Source organism: Panthera tigris, chromosome C1 (genome assembly GCF_018350195.1).
Source record: "Panthera tigris isolate Pti1 chromosome C1, P.tigris_Pti1_mat1.1, whole genome shotgun sequence".
NCBI lineage: Eukaryota > Metazoa > Chordata > Mammalia > Carnivora > Felidae > Panthera > Panthera tigris.
In genome coordinates this window covers 173,090,799-173,114,205 of record NC_056667.1, presented here as the reverse complement: position 1 = coordinate 173,114,205, position 23,407 = coordinate 173,090,799, and the positions used below count along the sequence as shown (strand labels likewise).

At 33.6% G+C, this 23,407-nt stretch overlaps 1 protein-coding gene across 1 annotated transcript in view; it reads left to right on the top strand.

The window, feature by feature from the left end:
* CALCRL (calcitonin receptor like receptor) overlaps positions 1-23,407 on the top strand; it is a 103,345-nt gene that overhangs the window by 44,810 nt on the left and 35,128 nt on the right. The window contains exons 3-9 of the mRNA XM_007094656.3: positions 12,593-12,683; positions 12,845-12,958; positions 13,875-13,967; positions 16,675-16,810; positions 19,550-19,660; positions 19,754-19,866; positions 21,269-21,360. Of these exons, the coding sequence (XP_007094718.1) occupies positions 13,914-13,967; positions 16,675-16,810; positions 19,550-19,660; positions 19,754-19,866; positions 21,269-21,360 (506 nt within the window). The 5' untranslated portion in view covers positions 12,593-12,683; positions 12,845-12,958; positions 13,875-13,913. The remainder of the gene's footprint in view (positions 1-12,592; positions 12,684-12,844; positions 12,959-13,874; positions 13,968-16,674; positions 16,811-19,549; positions 19,661-19,753; positions 19,867-21,268; positions 21,361-23,407) is intronic.

Here is a 23,407-nt window from a genome sequence, read left to right as displayed (position 1 = left end):
TGGAATATACTAGGTTCTAAATAAATCTTTGAATGAATAAGTAAATAAATGAATATATTAAAAATTATTAAGACGGAACTGTTTCATGGTTGTTAGAAATAGAGATCCTATAAAGGAACAGATTTCAGTATTATCAACACTGTTTCTTCACAAAAATAATGGATAATGTAATCAATTTTAAATGAAATGTGCATTTACCTGGACACATCCAATGATTTTTCTCTTTCCTTCCTCTCTCTGTCTCCCTTCCCCTCCTTCCCACTTCCTTCCTTCCTCTCTTCCTTTCTTTTTTCCATCCTTCCTAAACTTCTCTTTTACCTACTCATAGAAGGGAAATAGTTGAGATATAAGCTTTTTAACTTGGGTTAATTTCTAAGAATGGACTAAAGTTCATTACTTTTTCTTCTCTTTCTTGCTAATATTCCTGTTTGTTGTTTCTTTGTTATTATTGGTTGTAATGACACAATTTAAATATGTCACAAGTGGAATAAAACTATCTGCCTTTTTGTATATAAGCTGTCAGATTTCCCTGACTGTAAGAAAGTAAGACTGCAGAAATGTAAAGAAAAGAAATTACTGACAGGAGAAAAGAGATAAACAATTATAAATACTATTTAAACCTAATGAATATTTTCTAAGTTTATCACTTAGCTTTTGCCTCAATTATGTATAATGGTTATTTTTTATAAACTAAATTTTTTTTCTCAAAGGAAATATATTTTTGTGTATGAGTTGAGAAGTACTTTCTGAAAGCAAATTTCAAGGAAAATGTACTCTTCCTTATAAATCAAAACAGTTCTTAACATATAAAATAGAGTTAATGCATGCTCTGTAAATCAGGCAGGTTTTTTGTTCAGTGTGTTTGATTTTACAGTGTGAACATTATCTCTTGACAAAGGAGTGAGAGACAGGAAATTAGATGTCCCGCTCAGCACAAATCTTCCCTTATATACACATGCATTTTGTGTGGCATTTAATTTTTTAAAGAACAGCTTTATTAACATACAAATCACATGGACAAATCACAAAAAGGACCCTTGTACTCATTAGCAATCAGTCCCCATCATCACTCTCCCTTAGCCCCATGCAACCACTAATCTCTGTCTCCATATATTTGCCTGTGCTTCATATAAATGGAATCATACAATATGTGTCTTTTGTGATTGGCTTCTTTAACTTAGTGTAATGATTACAAGGTTTCTCCGTGTTATAGCATGTATTACTACTCCCTTCTTTTTATTGCTAGGTAATATTCTATTGTGTGGATATACAACATTTTGTTTATCCATCAATTGATAGACATTTGAGTTATTTGCACTTTTTGACGATCAAAAATGATATTGCTATGAACATTCAATTTTGGGACATATGTTTTCATTTCTGTCAGATATATATATGAGTGGAATTTTTGGATAATATGGTAATTCTATGTTTAACATTTTAGAGAACTGTTAAACTGTTTTCCAACCTGGCTGCATCATTTTACACTCCCATCAGCAAAGTTACAATTTCTCCACATCTTTCCTTTACATGTAATTGTCTTTTTATTATAGCTATCTTAGTGGGTATGAAGTGGTATCATTGTGGTTTTGAATTGCACTTCTGTAAAACTAATGATGTTGAGTATTTTTTTTTTCGTATGTTTGTTGGTCATTGTATGTCTCTTTCTGTTTTTGTTTTTAAAGTTTATTTATTTTGAGAGAGAGAGAGAGAGAGAGAGCACATGAATGGGGGAAGGACAGAGAGAGAGGGAGAGAGAATCATAGCTGCCTCCACACTGCCAGCACAGCACCTGATACGGGGCTTGACCTCACAAACCGTGAGATCATGACCTGAGCTGAAATTAAGAGTCAAATGCTTAACCAACTGAGCGACCCAGGCATCCCCATTTGTATGTCCTATGTAGAAAAATATCTGTTCAGATCCTTTGCCCATTTTTTAGTTGGGTTATTCATCTTTTTATTATTGAAAATAAAAGTTTTTTTGTATATTTCAGATACAAATCCTTTATCAAATATGTGATTTTCAAATATTTTCTCCTATTTTGTGATTTGCTTCATTTTCTTGATGGTATCATTTGTATCACGAAAGTTTTTAATATTGATGTAGTCCCCATCTATTTTTTTGTTTCTTGTGCTTTTGGTATCATATGTATGGTATCAAATGTAAGAGTTGTATTTACTTTTTGAGCAAGCTATAAATATCTTGCCATAAGCACACACTAGTTGTGGATTATCCAAGAGTATGTACTGCTAAGTTATTTCAGATTTTTAAAAAAATCACTTCATGGATATATTTGGGGAGAAAAGTTTCCGAAGTCCTGTTGGCTGGGCTTGGTTTATGCTTTGGGAATGAATAACAATGTCCTGTTTTGTGAAAAGGAAAATAATCTATAGTTATTTAGATTACAGAATGGAGAAGAGTTTTAGGTCATCTTATTTTACAGTCAGGAAACTGAGGCCTAGGAAGCTCACTAACCTGGGAACATTCAGGCTTTGTAAGCTAAGCAAAATGCAAAATGGAACCTTCTTAGTAATCTTTCCACTGCACCAGCATTTCTGAAAATGTTAGTTAGAAATGTTTGGTTGAAAATATTTTGGAGACAAAATTCCAGATCAATTCTGTTTAGTCATAAAATGTAACTTACCGGTTACCTTGATGAGGAAGTTCACTATTGCAGCTGATTTCAGATATGGATAGATTCAAAGGCTCTAATAATGTCATAGGATTCCCCACTAATTTATAGCTTTCAGCTGATTGGTTCATTTTTTTAAAAAAAAGGTTTTTTCCATATGGTGGGAAGAATACATTAGGATAGCCTAATAATCATGCCCTACTTGCTTTGCAACCTCCAAGAAGAGAAAATCTTCCCTGATAACATTAAGAGAAAAGTCCCAGAGAGAATACTGATGATGTAGCTTGACTACATGTCTATGCCTAAACACACCAAAACCAGAGGATGATGCTAACCTGAACAGATTTCAGTGACTTCCTACCTCTGTGACCAGGAGGACAGACTCACTTGAACCAGAAGGAAGAGGTTCTCTACTGGAAAGAGGGGTTCATTTTATCAGGGGTAAAAGAGAGTTGTGCTGAATTAACAGATCATCAGAGTTCCTATGCTTCCCAAATGTTGAGATATGCTAGTAGGTATTGTATAAATTTGATTTTTTAAGAAAAATTGAAAGCCCCAAATGACAAAAATGCAACTCTGATGATGCGCTACTATGTTAACTTAAATTTCCAAGAGATTTCCACGTTTTCTGATTTTATTGCCTTTGGAAGAAAACATGTTTTCACATAGAATTTGACTCCTGACTTTGTGAAAGGAAAATAGGTATAAAACTCTTAGTCTAAAGAGCTGGAAAGATATGTTTTGTTTTTATGCTCTTTGAGCAAGCAATTCTTTCCATATTAGATCTCCTGGAGGGAGAGTGTTCCACCAAGTACAAAGCCTTTTTTTTTCAGTCACCCTCCCACCTTTTACTAATTGGACTGAGATTTGGCCACTTGCCTCTTTCAAATAAAAAGAAGGTGACCAAAATCACCGGAAAATGGCTAATCATGCCCACAATGGGAAAATTATTCCCACGAGTATGTACTTCAGAGTGTAAAATGAAGTCCCAAATTTAATCACAATTTTATCTGTCTTTATGGCTATTCAACTATTCAACCTGGAATGTTCATTAGATAAGCAACTAAGCATAATCTCTCTCTCTCTCTCTCTATATATATATATATATATATTTTTTTTTTTTTTTTGGGGGGGGTTCCCAATACAGTGTCAGTAGGGCTATTATAGTCAAATTAAACTCAAAGTTGGGAGATTTTATATCTTATTTTTAATTGCATTAGCATGTTATATTCTAAGTTGTGACTATTTAATTAGAGTGTATACAAACAATTTGTTAGACTTTTAGTTTATATAAGTTCAATATTAGGAAATATGTTGTTAACTAAATGAACATCATATTGGGAATATACTTGTTACCATTCACTTTATTTGTTATTTTCAAAACTGACTGAAATGACAATAAAACCAAACATATTATTTCTGAAAAAGATAAAAGAACTTGGGATGCATATGACCACCCTTTGAAATATTGGGTTAATTTTCAGTTATGATGCTATAGAAATTATAGCAAATAACTTAAAACATGTATAAACTTGGTTATGTTTTACAAATTTTATTGTGATATAATAATAATAGTTATGACAATATCTAACTTTACTGAGTTATAAAAAGTCTATGTACATTATCTCATTTTATTTTCACAACAGCCTTCTGGTTAAGGGTTTTTTTGCAAATGAAAAAATACTTATAGAAGTTTAACTTGAAAGTGTGACGATGAGTTGGGTTTTCAAATCAGCACTTGTAACCAGTACAACCACTGCCTCTACCTATCACAATTGTCCATTAGACTAATTATCAAATATCAGTTGGATGCTGTTTTTATTTCTTTTAATGTCTCCCTCAAAAAGGGAAAACTGTATCATTAGTCAGTAAGACAATATTTATCATATATATTTTCTTAGCACGTTGAATTTAATAGTTGTAGTAAAACCCAGAAGTCTCTTCAAAAATAAATGACTTTCTGGAGGTTTTTATTGACTTTTTAAAATTGGCTATTGGATGTGCTTTTATATACAGGGTCATTCATAAGACTTTGATGAATTAAGTGTAATAGTTTTTCTTACTATTTCATTGATTACCTTGTTGAATTTATGCATTGTTGAATCTTCCTTAACATGCCCTGTAATTTCTGGTGCTGTAAATTTTAAATTTAAAAGAAAATGTTTTTAATGTTTATTTATTTTTGAGAGAGAGAGAGAGAGAGACAGAGTGAGAGCAGGGGAGGGGCAGAGAGAAAGGGAGTCACAGAATCTGAAGCAGGCTCCAGGCTCTGAGCTGTCGGGGCTCGAACCCACAGACCGCAAGATCATGACCTAAGCTGAAGTTGGACACTTAACCAACTGAGCCACCCACGCGCCTCTTTAATTTTTTTTTTATGTAGATCATTTTCTGTTAAAGGCAAAAGAGATAAAAACCCAATGTATCCTAAATTCATAAATTGTTGGCTTCCAACCCAGGAACATTTAGTCTATTAAAATGTTGATGACAATAAGTGTAGCTTGACTTAGATGAACTAATCAGAACCCATTTCGAAAAGTGTGGCAAGGAGGCTTATGAAGTATGTTTGCTCTTCTAGTTTGATTCTCTGCAGTGGAGAAGAGAGAACTAGACTTGCCCCAAATGGCCTTTCTAAAGCAAGAAGCTCTAAAATGTTGCAGTATATGTAGAGGTGAAATCAAGATGTACTTTTTTTTTTTATTTTTGGCTTAGATCTTTTTCCCTGAATTCTCATATAACAAAAGAAAAAAAATTATGTAGCCAAATGGTCTACTTTCCACTGTCTCAGATTCAAACTCAAACTCTTTTGGGCAACTTAGTAGGAGGATACATAGAGAAAGCCTTCTTGAGCCAGAAAAGAAGTGTTAGGAATGACTTAGTTTCAAGGATATTTTGGATTTGGGTTAGTTTGAACAAAACCATTCCTCTATTCTAACCATGTTTGCCTTTTACATAAATTTGAAACCCTATCCAAGGCTCAAATTATTTTATCTTACTCTTTCATTTTACAAATGAGATATCTGGGAAGGTATGTAACTTGTTCAAGCTCATTGAATGACAACATATTGACTGAGCACTTCCGACTAACTTCCTGTCTTAAATGTTGGTGAAATTATCCCTCTTTAGAACCTTATGAATGAGTCCCGTGGACTGTGTTTAAAAGTAATGAACTAAACCACTAAAATCAGCATATGATTACTATTCTCCAACATCATAAATATTTTTATTGAGAAATCTTCACTTACTCCCATCTTCCTACACAACTAGGTGAGAGTGGGTGCTCACTAATTAGGGTAAGATGACTAATTGAATGTCTACAAGTATTTCTTAATTTAAAATTACCTTACCAAAATGGCAAGTATGAGTTGTAAAGCTATTTACTAATGTAAGTTTTTTAAAAAGTAAAATATCCCAACTTAACTAAGAAAAAGAATTAAAAGAAGGAAATTGTGTGAGGAAAAATATAAATGTGTTTGATACACAAAACAGAAATGAAATATGAAAATTGGGTGGTTAGGTAAAATAACTGAATAAGCAACACAGAAATGTATCCTGCACTTTTTAAACCTTAATTATCCCAATAATGGCTCAATTCTCTAAGTCAGTATAGTGCAGGGCAAAGGGCCTGATTTAGAGTTGGAGATTCTGAGTACTTAGCCTGGGGTCAACCCTAAGCATCTGTGTGTCTTTGGCCAACTCACTAAGATATGAATGCTCTCATTCATTCTGTTGAGATTAACACTGGCATGACTAATTAAAATTATAGAGTAATAAAGATAATAACAATAGCTAATTCTTATTGGGTGTTTATTATGAGATGAGTTCTTTACATGTATCAGGTAATTTAACACTTAAAACAATCTGACAAGATGAGTTATGATAAAAATTCTAGGCAACATTGATTAAGCCACTCTTTGTATACTACTTTTCCTGTCAGGAAATAGGTTTAGTGAGTTGAAGTGTTGTAAGAACTATGTTTGAAGTGTTTGAAGCTGTGTCTCTCTGACTCCAGCACACATCTTTTAAATAAGTATGCAATATAAAAAAGGGAGCTAAAGATTAAGTACTCATTTTTCTAGTTAGGTAAACCAAGCAGAAAAGAATTGAAATACTTTTCTTAAAATCACATAACAATTTAGGAGCAGCTGGAAAGAAATATTCTATAGCTAATGTGATTGCCTTGCACTATGATAAATGTATTTTAAAGTTAGGAAGAATGACTGGCCAGTTGTGAAGCAGAAAGTTACCACTTACATTTGACAGGAAAATGTAAGTTTTGATCAGGTAAGGATTTATGGTTAATTTTCTATTATGGCTGTAACATATTGCCACAAATTTAGTAGCTTAAAACAAAATACATTTATTATCTCACAGCTCCATAGGTCAGGAGTCCTGTGGGCTTGGCTAGGTTCTCTATTTCAAGTCTTACAAGGCCAAAATCAAGGAATTCTCTTCTGGAAGTTCCGAGAGAGAATCTACCTCCTGATTCATTCAGGTTGTACAGCTGGGGTGCCCATTTCTTTGCAGGCCTGTAGGCCTCTTTCTAGTCCTTGCATGTGGGTCCCTGGCAAAGCCATCATCTCTCTGTCATATCTCTTCTGCTTCCTTTTTATCTGTTGCATCTCTCTGACTATTCAACCTTCCTCTTCTACTTTGAAGTGCTCAAATGATTAGTTTAGTGTAGCAGAGTAATTCATGGTAATCTAGGATAATCTTCCCAGTTTAAGGTCCATAACCTTAAAATGACAGATTCTGGGGATTAGGGCATGGGAATAGTTGGGGGGTCATTATTCTGTCTACCACAGGATTCTTTTATCTGTACCACTGGTTCTTGACTCTAGCTGTATACTGGAATCACCTTAGAAACTTGAAAAAAATGCTTATGCCTAGGCTCCAATCAAGATGAACTGAATCCAAATTTCTTGCAGTAGAATCCATACAGTGATATTTTTTTAGGTGTCAGAAAAGTATAATATGCTTTATAGGACTAATAACATTCTCTAACACCAGTTTCTTCAACTTAATTAAATTCATTTTGTAAGCAATCCATTCAAAATACACTTTCTTTTCCATTTTTTTAAGTTTATTTATTTATTTAGAAATGAGTGAGGGAGGGGCAGAGAGAAAGGAATAGAGACAGAATCCCAACCAGGTTCCATGCTATCAGTGCAGAGCCTGACGAGGGCTCAATCCCACAAACTGTAAGATCATGACCTGAGCCAAAATCAAGAGTTGGACAGTTAACCAACTGAGCTACCCAGGCACCCAAAACACACTTTCTATGTATTCTTTTTATGGCTAGGTTTGGGAATTATAGAGGTATGTATAATGCATGTCCTACTCTTACCGTGCACACAATCTAGTGGCACAAACAGACACACACACAAAAGAATTACAACATAACAGGATGCATTTTATTTATTTTTTAATGACTATGTATTTGAGAGAGAGTGTGAGTGGGGGAGGAGCAGAGAGAGGGAGAGAATCCCAAGTAGGCTCTGCACTGCCAGTGCAGACCCTAATGCAGGGCTTGATCCCACAAACTGTGAGACCTGAGCTGAAATCAAGAGTCAGATGCTTAACTGACTGAGCCACCCAGGCACCCCTAGTATAGATGTAAAAAAAATTTTTTAATGTTTATTTATTTTTGAGAGACAAAGACAGAATGTGAGTGGGTTAGGGGCAGAGAGAGAGGGAGACACAGAATCCAAAGCAGGCTCCAGGCTCCAAGCTGTCAGCACAGAGCCTGATGTCGGGCTTGAACTCACAAGCTGTGAGAATATGACCTGAGCCGAAGTGGGATGCTTAACTGACTAAGCAGCCCAGGCACCCCCCCACCAGTGTACATTTTAAAATAGATATTTAAGTACTTTGCTCTGGGAGTTCTGAGACATTTCTTGTGCCTTGGAACATGGCAGAATATTTCTGCTTAATTTATACTTGATAAGTTTTTTGTTTTGTTTTGTTTGTTTGTTTGTTTGGTAAGCTCTACACCCAACATAGGGCTTGAACTCACAACTCCAAGATCAAGAGTTGCATGCTCCCCCAAATGAGCCAGCCAGTTACCCTCTTAGTAGTTATTTTTAAAATAATCTGGCAGGGGGCACCTGGGTGGCTCAGTCAGTTAAGCGTCTGACTTCAGCTCACAGTCTGTGAGTTCAAGCTCCGCATTGGGCTCTGTGCTGACAGCTCAGAGCCTGGAGCCTGCTTCAGATTCTGTGTCTCCCTCTCTTTCTGTCCCTCCCCTGCCCATGCTCTGCCTCTGTCTCAAAAATAAATAAAAACATTAAAAAAAATAGTCTGGCAGGACCTAGAGACAGAGGAATGTAGATGTGTTCAGGTCTCAGCATGGTCTAATGAGAATGATGTATTAACATTGTGCTTCTCAAAATTTAATAGACCAATAATTTCCTTGAAGGCTTACACAAAATGCAGATTCCCAAGTTTTTCTCCAGAAGATACTGGGTCTATGGTGGGGCCTAGACATTCTGACATGTTCAAGAAGTTCCAGTAGTGATTCTGATGCAAATCATCCACGAACTCACAATTGGAGGAACAATGGTTCATGCTACATCAATGATTTGCTACCTGTTCATTCAATAGTTTAAAAAATTATGGAAGCTTCAAGTGAAATTATTTTTCTTTACAAACCATATAGTTTGACCTCCTTATATCACTAACAGATGTTTAGGAGAAAGAATCCTTCTGTTTTAATTTTCTTACTGCTTCATTTATTGAAAGTGTTAAGGACAGGCCAGGATAGGGGTAGGAAATTCAAACCTTATATTGTCATTTCTTTCTTAAATATTTGATTGTAAGTAAAGAAAGTAATTTGTAAAAATAATTCTAGCAGAAATTAGGTTTTGCCCAGAAATAAACAGTGAGGAGAAAATAAAAGGTAACCAGGATTCTTGTACTTTGACATTTTTCTTGAGTGGCACAATCTATTCTACATTGAATAAAATAACAGAAAGAAACTTCCATTTGCCATACAAGTATAGAATACTGGGGTTGAAGGAGAGTACTTATTCCCTATTTTGATTCAGAAATGTAACTTGTTGAATATGTCATATGGGAAAGACACGTACTAAATAGAAAATGCCTTACTTTGTTCACACAAAGGTTCAGGATGCTTCATGGCAAATGAGATATGTGTGGGAAATGCTTCTGTTAGCCTACTTTATAGTGACTGGATAAATAAGTGGAAAAAAAGAAAATGGCATAAGGCCCATAAAAATGCAAGATATGTTGGAAATGGAAGACTGGAAGTTAAAAGTTGTGGGTTTTTTTCTTAATCTTGAAGTGAACATATACTTTTAGTATCAGGGTTAGGCAACTCAACTAAAAATAAAAATCGTCATAAAGAAAATAAATTAATGAAATGTGCATATAGGAATATAAAAATTGAGAAAATAAAAAGTAGGTTTGCAAGGCACTACTATGCATTTAGAGGATTTAGGTTTTTGTGATAACTTAGTATTGATTAAGTCACACTGATTTATAAATTTTTTTATGTAGAATAAAACATGATTTCACACTGAAGTAAGCAAAAAAAGATTGGTTAAAAGTTTTGCACTTGGAAATGTAGATCCATGAAAAATGTCTTGTACAGATCAATGGTAATTTTAGGAAATGAAACCCGGATGATATTACATAAAGCCCTAAATGACTAGAAACCTATATTTCAAAAGTTCTTTGAAGTTTTACAACATTCTTCATTTCTTAATGTTCTTTTCTCTGATGAAATAAATCATTTTTAGATTATGTTGGTGATTTTTTGGCAAGAGGAATGAAGATCTTTTTATTGCATGTGTACACTAAAGAAAATTATTTTGTTTCTAGTAGTAGAACCAAATCTTCCACTTTGTTTAATTTTGGGAAGTGAAAATGAAATAGTACTGATAAGATCCGTGAGGCTAGCAGTTAAAGAGAATGTCAGTTAACTACTAGCAGGATCATTATGATCACAAATCCACTTGAGTTCAAATTAGAGCTTTCTTAGTTTTAAATAAGTTCTTTTCCTACTACACAAACCTAAAGACACTTGGAAAAACCCACTAGCAGATTTAGTCATTTAACTGCACCCTTAATTACATACTTCATTTCTCCTTAGAATTGAATGGGAGCTACTACATCTCACAAGGCAACATGCAACTCAGTTGTCAGTAAATAATTTAACAAGATTTGAAAGAGATTTACAATGATTTGCTTAAAAGGTCTGGTCAGTTAATATCAAATGTATTTTAGCAAATGTAAATTTGGAGTAAGCTAAATATAGAAAAGAGAACCGCCCGCTGAATGAACATTGTAGAGGTAGCATGCAAAGAACCATTGAGCTAAACTGAAGAATACAATTAAACATACTTCCGATGACAATCATGCCATTACATCTACCAACATGAGACTCAGTCTAAACTGACCTTCAGCTGTATCTGTAGGGGTGCTACCTGCATGCCCAGTCATGATCCTTCCATTATGGATCTACAGAACTTTTGGTGAAAGTGATCTTTCTTTCATAACTGCTGCTCCCCACATGTGTCCGCTGGCAGGAAAATTTGATAGGTGTTTTGTCAGGTAGATGACTGAAATGAATTGGATCACCACACAAAATGGGCATTGTTAGACTTTATGGAGCGTACAGGAGTCCACCATGTGTTTGTAAAACTGCCACCCAACCTTGCTGCTGCATCCTTGATAAAACCAGAGGCCACAGACTGGCCGCTGGATTAGGAGTGCTACGAGTTTACACAGTGCAGAATACCCCCTGGTTACTAGTAGCACACGTTCCAGATCATTTAAGAATAGGGTGAAGAAGGAAACTATAAAAGTGGAATGATTTGCATTGGTAAATATTTCGTGAATTGAATAAAATCTTTAATTATCGGTGCCAGAATTATCTAGTGAACCCTAAAAGGAATTTCACTCAAATACTCTTTAGAACTCTGATTCTGAAGCCTATTAGATAAGCAACAAAAATAACTGCTCATGTTGTGTAAAAGTTTTTTCACATATATTGGGTTTGGCAAAATTCCAAATGTGTTTTTGAAGCTCTTTCCCCTTCCATTTTCCAGCTTATGTGCATTTTATAGTTCATTTAATCCTAACTCATATATAAGTAATGAAAGCATTATTTCATAAAAATCTGGATTTACAAATAGAATAATATTTCTTTACATTCTTATTTGTATATTTCTGTTTTATATATATTTACTACAGAGAAATGTAAGCTACCAATGTTTTAAATTTGGCTTAACCTTTATAAAGATTTACAAAGCAGTAAATTACTGTTTATTCAGTATCTCAACAACCACAAAACTTGACAGATAAATAGTTTTGGGAACATTCTTTCATAAGAAAGTAAAAATGCTGATAGAGCAACATTTTTTTTTCTGATTTTCATTGTCAGTATGGATTCCAACACTATCTAAAGCCTTCTAATAGAAGAAATAGCAGTTAATTAATAGTTATGATTAGTTTCCTTGATTGCAAGTTTAAAATCCTAAAGTAGTTTATCGGCTTATTTTTTTCATTCATTTACAGGAAATATAAATTAACCAAAGATACACGGATCAATCAGATATGGTTTCTGGCTTTGAAAAAAAACATATGAGCAAGGGAAATGGATATATGTAACTAAGACTAATAACACATTCCACGAAGTTATTAGATAAAGAAAGTTATTCAAAGGAAAATTAAACTGTGGTTTAATTTAAAAGTTTAGTATCTTAACCATCCTAGATGAATGGAAATTAACGTAAGTTTCTCCATATAATGGAAAACAGCAAATATTTGTGACAAAACTCAAATATATTGTAAGCAAAAGAGATTTAAAAAAATTAGAATAGCTTAATACAAATATCATTATAATAGAGGTATTTTCTTTGAAAATTTCTATTTCTCATGGAAATTATGCAGACTCATTAAAGTAATATTAAATTACTACATCGATCAATATTTCAGGTCATGACCCCTGGATTTAAGAAATTCTTCAAGACAACATCAAATATGATCCGGGGGAAAATGTGATTTGAGTCTGGAGACAATTGTGTATGTAAGTATTGGAAAATTAGATTTTCTCATGGTAAAATGTAATAAAAACTAAAATATCAACTCATTAATTACTATATTGACAAAACTTTTATTCATTTTTTTCCTTGTTACAACATTTTTTTAAAATATCTAAAATTAATATAATGCCTCCTCATTTTTTAGTTATTTTTTTAAGAAGATCAACTAATAATAAAAACCCAGTATATCTGATAGAAGAGAAACGTTATTTGGAAGATTACTACAATTAAAAAGAAAAGCTGTCTACGTGAGTCATTGGTAAGGGCAAGCAATGACATAGATTCAAGTTGCTAGAAATTGGTGTGCTTTTGTTGCATGTGATTATAAAAATAATAATTTAATATGTGGAAAAACTTTTTATAATTCTTACTTTACCATTGGACCTATAATAAAAATCATGACAAGGTTCTTAACAAAATTAAGTATTAGTTCATAGCTTTCTGGCAAATATCTATTGATTGGATTTTTTAAATCTCTGTTGATAAATACTTCAGATACATTCACTTAAATAAACATTGTATTATGACTATATCATGATAATTTTTATCTCATAAAAGCACTGTCAAAGTAGGTTGCTCATGGACCTTACAGTGAGTAAGCAATCCCAGCAATGTTTGTCTTTAAGAATTAAGAAAGATGTTAGGGGGTGTTGTTTTAGAGGCCATTTTCATTAGCTCAGGATTGTATCTACCATTAGAAAAATTTCACAGAAATACTTTATGTAGTATTGTCCATTTCCTGTAACCTTATTTTAATATAGATAATTTAGGGAATATTTTAGTTCCCAATTAAAGGAAAAATAATTTCTATTAAATTATAAGGCCATTTTTGTGACGTATGGTTGTTGATTCTCAAGAAATTGGCCTGAGGAAAGTTTTTCCCCTTAAATTATTGAAGAGTCAGAAAATTAAAAATGAGGTTAATATATATAGGAGATAAAAGTGAGCTTTATGGTAAAATATTCTATCAAAATTTGTGCCTTTATGCTCTTGTGAAATTCTTTGTCTTGATACTTTAATTATTTTATTCCAATTTTGGTAAAAGCAAAGAAAGTAAGATGCTTTCTAATTACTTAAATTACTTATTATATGGTTTTAAAAAATTACCACTGAGTACCATATAAATTTATTTTATAAATATTGATTAATTATATTTCTTTCATTTTTATTTGCAGTTTGATTTATATTGTACAGCATATTTAATTTTGGCTTCAATGATGGAGAAAAAATGTATCCTGTATTTTCTGTTTATCTTGCCTTTTTTTATGGTAAGGATAAATACCTCTAATATATCTCTCTATTTATGATTATTTATTTTGACTTCCAATAAACCTATAATTAATAAACATTAATAACAACAAAATGACATATAGTTATTTGATGCATAAATTAAGTACATTTTTAATCAACAGAGCAATACTTTATTTTCTTTCAGTGTATCCTTTTAGGCTTTAATTCGCTAGGAGGCACTATAGGATGGTTGGGCAGTGAGGTGGGAGTGGGATGTTAAAGTGAGGAAGGTCCATAATAAAAATGTAAAAGATACCAGAGGAAGGTAATCGTCAGAGTTTGAAAGAAAAATGAAATGGCTCTATACTACATATATATTAAATAAAATACTTTCAACCAGACCTGTTGAGTATGTGTTAGATCTGTTTAAAAGTAGATTCCAACCTGTTGGTTTTTCTCCCGTTCTGCCAACTGATTGATTTACATTAACTGAAACCATGCACTGTTTTATGTTTTAATTTTTTAATGTTTTATTTTTGAGTGAGAGAGAGAGAGAGAGCGCGAGCATGAGTGGGGGAGGGGCAGAGTGAGAGGGGGACACAGAATAGGAAGCAGGCTCTAGGCTCTGAGCCCAACATGGGGCTCAAACCCACCAACAGTGAGATCATGACCTGAGCTGAGGTCAGATGCTTAACCGACTGAGTCACCCAGGCACCCCAACCATGCACTGTTTTCAATCAATTTCCTTATCCATTCATTCAAATGAGTATGAAGTGCCTGTTTTCTGATGGGCTTTGATGCTAAATTTGGGGCAGTTGTATATGTGAGTGTGAGCACTCATGTGTGCCCTTGCATGCGGCTGCGGGGAAGGTGAGACTGGAGGTGGAGGGTAGACTAAGGATGACTACAAACCTATTGCCCTACCGGAGGGGCCATATTCCTTACACACACAGTTGGATGTTTATTTACAGAAATATTTTGTTCACATTTTTCTCTCTCCCACATTAAAACAGGGACTGTACTCTTATCTCACTATATATATTAGAAACCGACAGATGTAATCTCATCTGATTCTGTGCCAGCACATAAATTTCCTGTGGTGTTTTCAAGCAAACCCCAAAAGAGGATTTAAACAAAGAAACTCAAGAAAAATATAGAAAACTTAAATGGGGGGGGGGGGGAAACAAGCCTACATTCCTATCAGCATTTGTATTTGAAAACATTCTCCAGTCTAGGAGCAGTCCAAATCCTACACTTCTTAGATGTTATCTTAGGTAAATAGCCTAGAATTCAAGAAGCAGGACTCCTGTTTCCTCAGCTCCCTCCCTGCACTGAGCGTGCCAATGAACTGCACAGGCCAACTCTGGTTGCCTGCAGGTAATTCTGTATCAGATTACCAATCTGATTACTCTAATTTAAGGAATTGTGACCATTTTTCTTGAATTCATTCAGATAGTGCAAAGCTGTGTTTTTAAGAATAAAAATGATATTGATTTTATGCAATTCTATAAACTTCCTGAGAACAGGAGAAAAATACTAATTTTCTTAATGCTGTAAATTTACATTTATTGCTTGTGCAGCACAAATGCTGCACAAATCTTTATTAGGAAATTAAAACTAATCAAAGAACGAGAGAATAAATGTTAAATGGTGCTCAGGTGATAGTGAGGCTTGAGTGGTACCACACACTGAGGGAATATAACTACTTAGACTTTGGTAAATATGAATTCGGGCCAGAGAACAGAGAATCAAGTGTAAGGGAACAAAATAAGAGTAGAAAATTAATGCTTATGAATGATAATTAAAGGAAATAATGCAAAAGTGAAGAAGAAGTAAGGTTGAGGGAGGTTATACAGGCTTCATATTGCAAAACAGTAACAAAAAGTCATGCAGATATTAAAATGGAAGTGAAGCTTAAAACAGGACTACTAAATTGGAAGATCTTAAATATATATCTTGTCCAAAACGTTTATTGATGTACATACAGTAAAAATTCTATTTACCAATGACATAAATGAACTTCTCAATATTTTGATGATCAAAATCTGATAATAAAAATGGCCAACAGTTTTGAATATTTACCATGTGTCAAATACTTCCCGTTATTTTTTTTAAGTTTATTTTGAGAAAGAGAGAATGCATGTGTCAGAGCAGAGGAAGGGCAGAGAAAGAGAGGGAGAGAATCCCAAGCAGGCTCCATGTTGTCCGTACAGAGCCCGTAGAGGGGCTCAAACTCATGAACCCATGAGATCTTGACCTCAGTCCAAATTGAGAGTCAGTGTTTAACTGACTGAGCCACCCAGGCGCCCCATTCCCCTCTGTTATCTTGATACTGTTTTATCCCATTAAAATTTTTTTTATTCCATTTTACAATAAGAAAGCAGAGCCTTAGGGACTTAAATATCTTGCCCATATTCACAGGGCAGGTGAAAAAGTAGAGGTGGATTTTCAATACAACTCTGTCTGTATTCCAGAGCTCACATCCTAGAGCCAGATCCTATAGGCTTCTGAGAACCGACTATAGCCTGTTTCCCAGAGCTGCCATTTACAGCTACTTGAGGTCACTTGAAATTAAACATGGTGGGGACATTTAAACCATGAAAATTAGCAAACAGTTCAAATCAGGGATTTTCCCCCCAGAACCAGTTAACCATGTAGCATATCACTGCAGCTACTCTTCTTCCACTGTGACAGACTGCCTCTGACAGACATTCTCACAATTCTTATTTTTTTTAAATCCCTTAGATTCTTGACATAGCAGAATCAGAAGAGAACATTGATGACTTAACTGAGATCGGTGTCTATACTAGAAATAAAATCATGACAGCTCAGTATGAATGTTACCAAAAAATTATGCAAGACCCTATTCAACAAACAGAAGGTAAACATGACTATTTAATTTTAAATGCCTTTGATACCCTTTTAAAAGAAAACTACTCCATTATATCATTTATGGGTTTCTTAGGTCCATTGTTAAAAATGGGTTAGTTAGCTTTCCTGTTACATATGCATTCTAACTTATGAAGAAATTTACGACATAATTTATCTTGCTCCTTTTTAAAAAATTCTAATTCAAACTATGTGCAACAGGAATATTTTTAGTAATGTTTTTTATGGTACAAAGATATTTAAAATATCAAATGTGTGTCTAATTAAATCAGTGACTTGATCTTCAGCTTACGTAATTTGTATTTCTCTTTCACAAGCTGCTTGATAGGAGCTTGCATAATAATTTTTTTGCATAATGCGTGCTTTGTATAATACATTTGGTCTAAGTGCTTCTGTTTCTATTAAGATATTCTTTAGATATTTTTATAACATTATTGAAGTCCTGCTAAGTGCCAGATATTTGCCTGGATTCTGAAGATACAAAGATGAGTAGCACAATTAGAGTTGCTAGATTTAGCAAAAACAAAATAAAAAATCAAGACCAAAAGCAGGCCCTGTATTTTTATCTGGCACAGGTATATCTTCAAAATGTAAAACGTGAAACTCACAATGAAACATAGCAAAATGTAAAGACTTTAGATATTTCTTTTTTTTATTTTTTTAATGTTTATATTTACTTTTGAGACAGAGGGAGACAGAGCATGAGCGGGGGAGGGGCAAAGAGAGAGGGAGGCAGAATCCAAAGCAGGCTCCAGGCTCTCAGCTGTCAGCACAGACCCTGATTCGGGGCTAGAACTCGTCAACCGTGAGATCATGACCTGAGCTGAAGTCAGACGCACTGACTGAGCCATCCAGGCGCCCCTAGACTTTAGATATTTCTAAATTATCAGTGGATACAAAGATCTTTACATTTTTGGAAAAATATTTGATGGTATAATATATAATGTTTCTTATATAAATGAAATATTGACAGTAGGTTATTATTAGTATTTGTAACTGACAATATGAACTTGCTTGTGAGAAAGAGAAAAAAGTGATTTTCCCACATTGGTCAACTTTTAGAACTTTTAGAATTGTAATGAACAATTCTTAATGAAAAATCTAATGGAACAATATAATTTGATAATCTTTGGAGAAGTATTTAGATAGATCTATCCAAACTTTTTTTAATGAGATATTTATTCAGTTAAAAATATCTTGGATATATACCAGACACTGACAAACTATCTGATATTATGTCACTAGGGGTTAAATTATCCAGTACACAAACTGCATACAAATTCTGTTAACTTATCTGACTTATCACTTTATTCCATTAAACTCCAAGTTTCAAGTTTCAAATTATTGAATTAACCCCTTCCAAATCGTGTAGATATATGTAAAAGTAGTCTTCAAATCTCATTGTTGAACAACAGGAATATCTTTATGAGTGTTTCATAATAAAATAATTTTGTGATACAATAATTTTAGAATCACCATGTAATAAATCCTCCTCTTGGAGCTTCATAATGCACTTTGTAATTTTAAATACTCTAGCAAGTCTTGCAAGAAAGAACTGTCTTCATTTCAACTTTATGCTTCCCAAATCTTTTGACCACAGAAACTCTTTTAATGGAATACCTACTCCTGTCTCACTCAAATGCCATACAACACATGTGAAAAATTCTGCCCCATGTAATCTATCATACTGCCAGTGTTATCATTAATTAGATGGGATCTTTTGGACAGGTGATAGGATCTGTTTGAGATGCTTTCTATCAGGGAATTCTTCTCTGTTAGGCCACAAAATGCATTTTATTTAGTAATATATGAATGTAGACTATTTAAATAAGTGAAAACCACAGGAGAAAAAAACAGAGATGAAATGAGTTATTTTTTAATAGAATTTAATAGAATTACTTACTTAATAATTTAATAGAATTACTTACACTTTCAGGCCAGTAGAATTTTCTTCTACCTCGATGAAGATTAGATTGAGTCTGAGATTGTGGCACAAATCTGTTAAAAAATAATAAACATCTCATGAAACATTTGGGCTTCTATCTATGAGTACTTGCCCGACTAGGTGAAAAATTATTTTCTTTAATTATAGACTGTTATAACATTGGACTATTGGTCATTTTATTTCTCCATCCCTTTTTATAAAAAACTTATATTTGTTCACATAAGAGGATCTTTCTCTTCAGTTTACTAAAAGGAAAATATGAGAATGTTTACATTCTACTCCATTTGAAATGGAAAGGAAGGGAAGTAAGAGCTACAATTTGGTAGAGGGGCCTGAATATCTGTTAGGGTCAATACTGTGAAATAGGAAGTGTTAGAGTGTTCATTTGTTTATCTCAGAAAATACTAAAACCTTGCCCTAAGAACACACATTTTCCAATTTCTCATACTTTTAAAAAGTTTTAAGTATAGGGACACTAAGTAACTACCACCCTTATGGTTAAGGACAGCCATCAAAGACCACTTGATTTATTGAGTGAATAGCCACCTTTGAGAACTGGAATTAAATCTAAACTTTTCAGTACACTTTTATGGATATTTCTAAATTTAATTTGGCAATAAACCCAATAATGACTTGATGAAAAACTTACCAGCTATGGATTTTATATGGTCTTCATTTGCAGTTGGTAGTATGTATTTCATGTCAGTATTAGCCCACCAGTAAGACTTATGTCTTCATGTATAACTAAAGGGATTATTAATCACTGATTTTTATTCTTCTCTTAAGGCATTTACTGTAACAGAACCTGGGATGGGTGGTTATGCTGGAATGATGTTGCCGCAGGAACCGAATCAATGCAGCACTGCCCTGATTATTTTCAGGACTTTGATCCGTCAGGTAGAAACAGAGATTTATATACAGATCCACTTGACATTAAATAAACTCTAAATTAATCGCATTAATGTTTTCTTCTTTTCTTTTTAATTAAAGAAAAAGTTACAAAGATCTGTGACCAAGATGGAAACTGGTTTAGACATCCTGAGAGCAACAGGACATGGACAAATTATACCCAGTGTAATCTTAACACACACGAGAAAGTGAAGGTATGGAATAATTATGAACTGAAATGTTATTTACATGATCTGCTTACAAAGTTAGTTACTGATAGGGTATTGGAGAAAATTTAGCTAGTGTTCCATTGTGTTGTAAAGCCTTTTTATAAACAATGCAGAAAAATCTTTGTGGAAATAATTATTCATTCTGTCATTACACAAAGGAAGCAATCCTGCTAGGTAATAGTGTATTTACAAGTCAATGTGTTGGTATTGGAGTTTCAAATTTCCCAAAGAAAACATATTTTAAAAGGGAAAGAAAAGGGAACATATTCATTGGTATTGGAATTTCTAGAACTAAGTTCAGGAATTGTGCTCAAGTAAACAAAGTAAGTCCAAAAGGGTGTACACAGCTCTATCTGTCCCTCAACAGAAGGCTGTCCTTCTGACTGGCTGCTAGGTTACTCACATTCCCACTTTTAACACAATACATTAAAGTCAAGGTTAGTCACAGTTTGTCACAACAATTAAGCTTTGATAGAAAGTGCCTGAATACATTTGCACAGGTGTGAATATACAGGCAGTTTGTCAGTGATTGGAACGGAGTCCTGATTTCTTGTTCCTATTCTTTACCAGCCATATGACCTCAGGCAAGCTTATAACCTCTCTCTGCCTCAGTTTCCTTGTATATAAAATGAAGATAACAATAAACCTAGCCTCAAGGTTTTCATAAGGATTGACTTAATACAAGGAAAATTCTTAGAAAACTCATGGGTATATAGTAAGCATTTGATAAATGTCAACTATCACTATACTTATAAATCATGTGTTCTTTGCTTATTCAGAGAAGATTTTAAAGAGAAGTATAAAAATATACAATAAAATGGTAAGTTACAAATAGAATACACAAAAATAAAAAAACAAAGAGGAAGAGTGAAACCATGTGAAAAAACATATTTGTATAGATTAGAGGCTCCTATAATTGCTATATTGAGATTAGTCTTGGGGCTTCAAATTTGTTAAAGGAAAAAGAAAAACCCAGTAGGAAAGAAAGCCTTATCTAAAATAAACAAAAATAATTACTAGCATTTAACATTCACAAAGTGATAGAGTAAAAACTGTCAATGTCCTTCAAAACATAAAATGCTACTTTCAAGTATTACAAAACCTAGATCAATAAAATTATTCCTTCCTAGGTTTAATATATGATTTCTAATTTTCTACATTAAGAGGACATACAATTTATAAACGTTGATGTCACTTGATAAATTTGCACAGATACTCTTTTTTCCAGATGTATTTAAGTATCTATTGGTTTGTAAGCTAAATGGCAATGCAAGTAGAACACATATTTTTAGAAATATAACTTGTTCTATTGATTTGAGCTTATACACATGTGGGATTATAGTATTGATAGGAATCTTAATTGTTTTTTTATTCATACCAATTGTAGACTGCACTGAATTTGTTTTACCTGACTATAATTGGACATGGATTATCTATTGCATCACTGCTTATCTCACTTGGCATATTCTTTTATTTCAAGTAAGTACATGTAAAATATTTTTTAATTTATCAATTGTCTTTGGTGAATGCAGTGCCTTGTGCATGTTTATGTCATGTGCTGATAAAATATAGGAATAGATGATTTATAATGTTTAAAATAAATTGAACATTTAGAATAATCTGAAATATATTGATCTTACCTTGACTTTATAAAATGTATAGAGCAGAGATTGATGAAATATCTGAAGCCTAAGTATGAAGTCATGTGGAAAGAAGAGAGCCAAAATCAATATGTAAATGTATCTGTATTTGTTTTGGAAACTATCAAATATTATAGAGCTTATTAACTGAATTTTCAACTTCTAGGTCAATGTTAGTGTCAGTATACGTGCTACATTACAGAAGCCAATGGGAATGTGGCAATGGGAATAATACATATTATCTAATAATAATAATAACCTAAATATATTATGGTTCGGTTATATAGGTTTATTATATAGGTTCGGTTATATAGGTTTATTATATAGGTAGATTGCAGTTTGAATTTTACTTGAAATTTACTTCTTTTTTGGGGAAGGAGAGTCAACTCCAATTTCTTGATTTAGACAATCAACAAATGATTTTTTTAATTGATAGGAAAGTAAATATCAAAATTTGCATGCAGTATTTTATGCGTTAAAATGGTTTTTATAACTTGATCACCACCAGTAATTATAGAATGCAGTATGGAGAGTGAGTAGCTGTATTTCATGGTAGCTTTATCACCATTGTCATTATCTTCCTCTTTCTCCTCCAACAATTGTCTTGGAGCATTAGCAGCTTCAAAATCAGCTAGAGTAGTAGCATACCACAATAATCCAAATCTGGAAATTATCAAGCCCCTGGATGTAACAGAGCACCAGCTTTTGGCCCACAGTCCATCGAATATTCAGAGTGCATCGAAGAATATACAAACCAACCAACCATTGTCTCTCATGGGTTCAAAATCACAGGATGTAGAGATTGCATCAGAACTGTACTGGTATTTTTGGAAACCTGCGCCTTTTTTTTTTTTTTAATTTTTTTTTTTTTTAGTGTTTTTTTATTTTTTGAGACAGAGAGAGACAGAGCGTGAGCAGGGGAGGGGCAGAGAGAGAGCGAGACACAGAATCCAAAGCAGGCCCCAGGCTCTGAGCTGTCAGCACAGAGCCCGACGCGGGGCTCGAACTCACAAACCATGAGATCATGACCTGAGCCAAAGTCAGAGGCTTAACCAACTGAGCCACCCAGGAGCCCCAACCTGCGCCTTTTTAAAAATCTTCATGATTAGTTACTTTGAGGTATCCACATGGAAACTTTTTAATGGCACTTTTAATTTATAACATCATCTAGGCACGATTAGAAACTGACTTTAAAAAACTCCACTCTGAATAAAGCTAATTAAGCATTAATTAAAAGTCAGTTGAAAGGAATTTTTATCCTAAAATATGGAAAACACTTCTTAAAGAATTATATTTACTATACTATATTTTGCAACAAGTTACCAAAAGGTTTTTGAGAAAACCAACTGCCAGTTCTCAATGCATTTGTAATTAGTTATGTCATATCAGATGCTTACATACAGCTTATTAAAACTTCATGTCTTTACTCATATATACTCTTAGCTTACACAAGATTTTTTAAATGAATACTATCTTTGGAGTAGGAAAAAATTTGTTATGATTGTATAATAGATTAAAAATATCTCTTCTAAAAATAGAAAATAAACCATTTTCCAAAGTGATAATTTTTACAGTCCTCTGGTCCATAGTGATATATAATTTATGCTAATTGACAAAGTGAAGCAATGTTGCTGATGCTAACAAACTTACTGGTAAAATATGGTAATAAATCTTGGTTAATATTTAGTGAATTTAAAACACAAAATAGGGGTGCCTGGGTGCCTCAGTCGGTTGAGCGTCCAACTTTGGCACAGGTCATGATCTCACAGTTCATGGGTTCAAGCCCCACATCAGGCTGTGTGCTCACCACTTGCTCAGAGCCCAGAGCCTGCTTCAGATTCTGTGTCTCCTCTCTCTGCCCCTCTCCCATGCACGCTTTGTCTCAT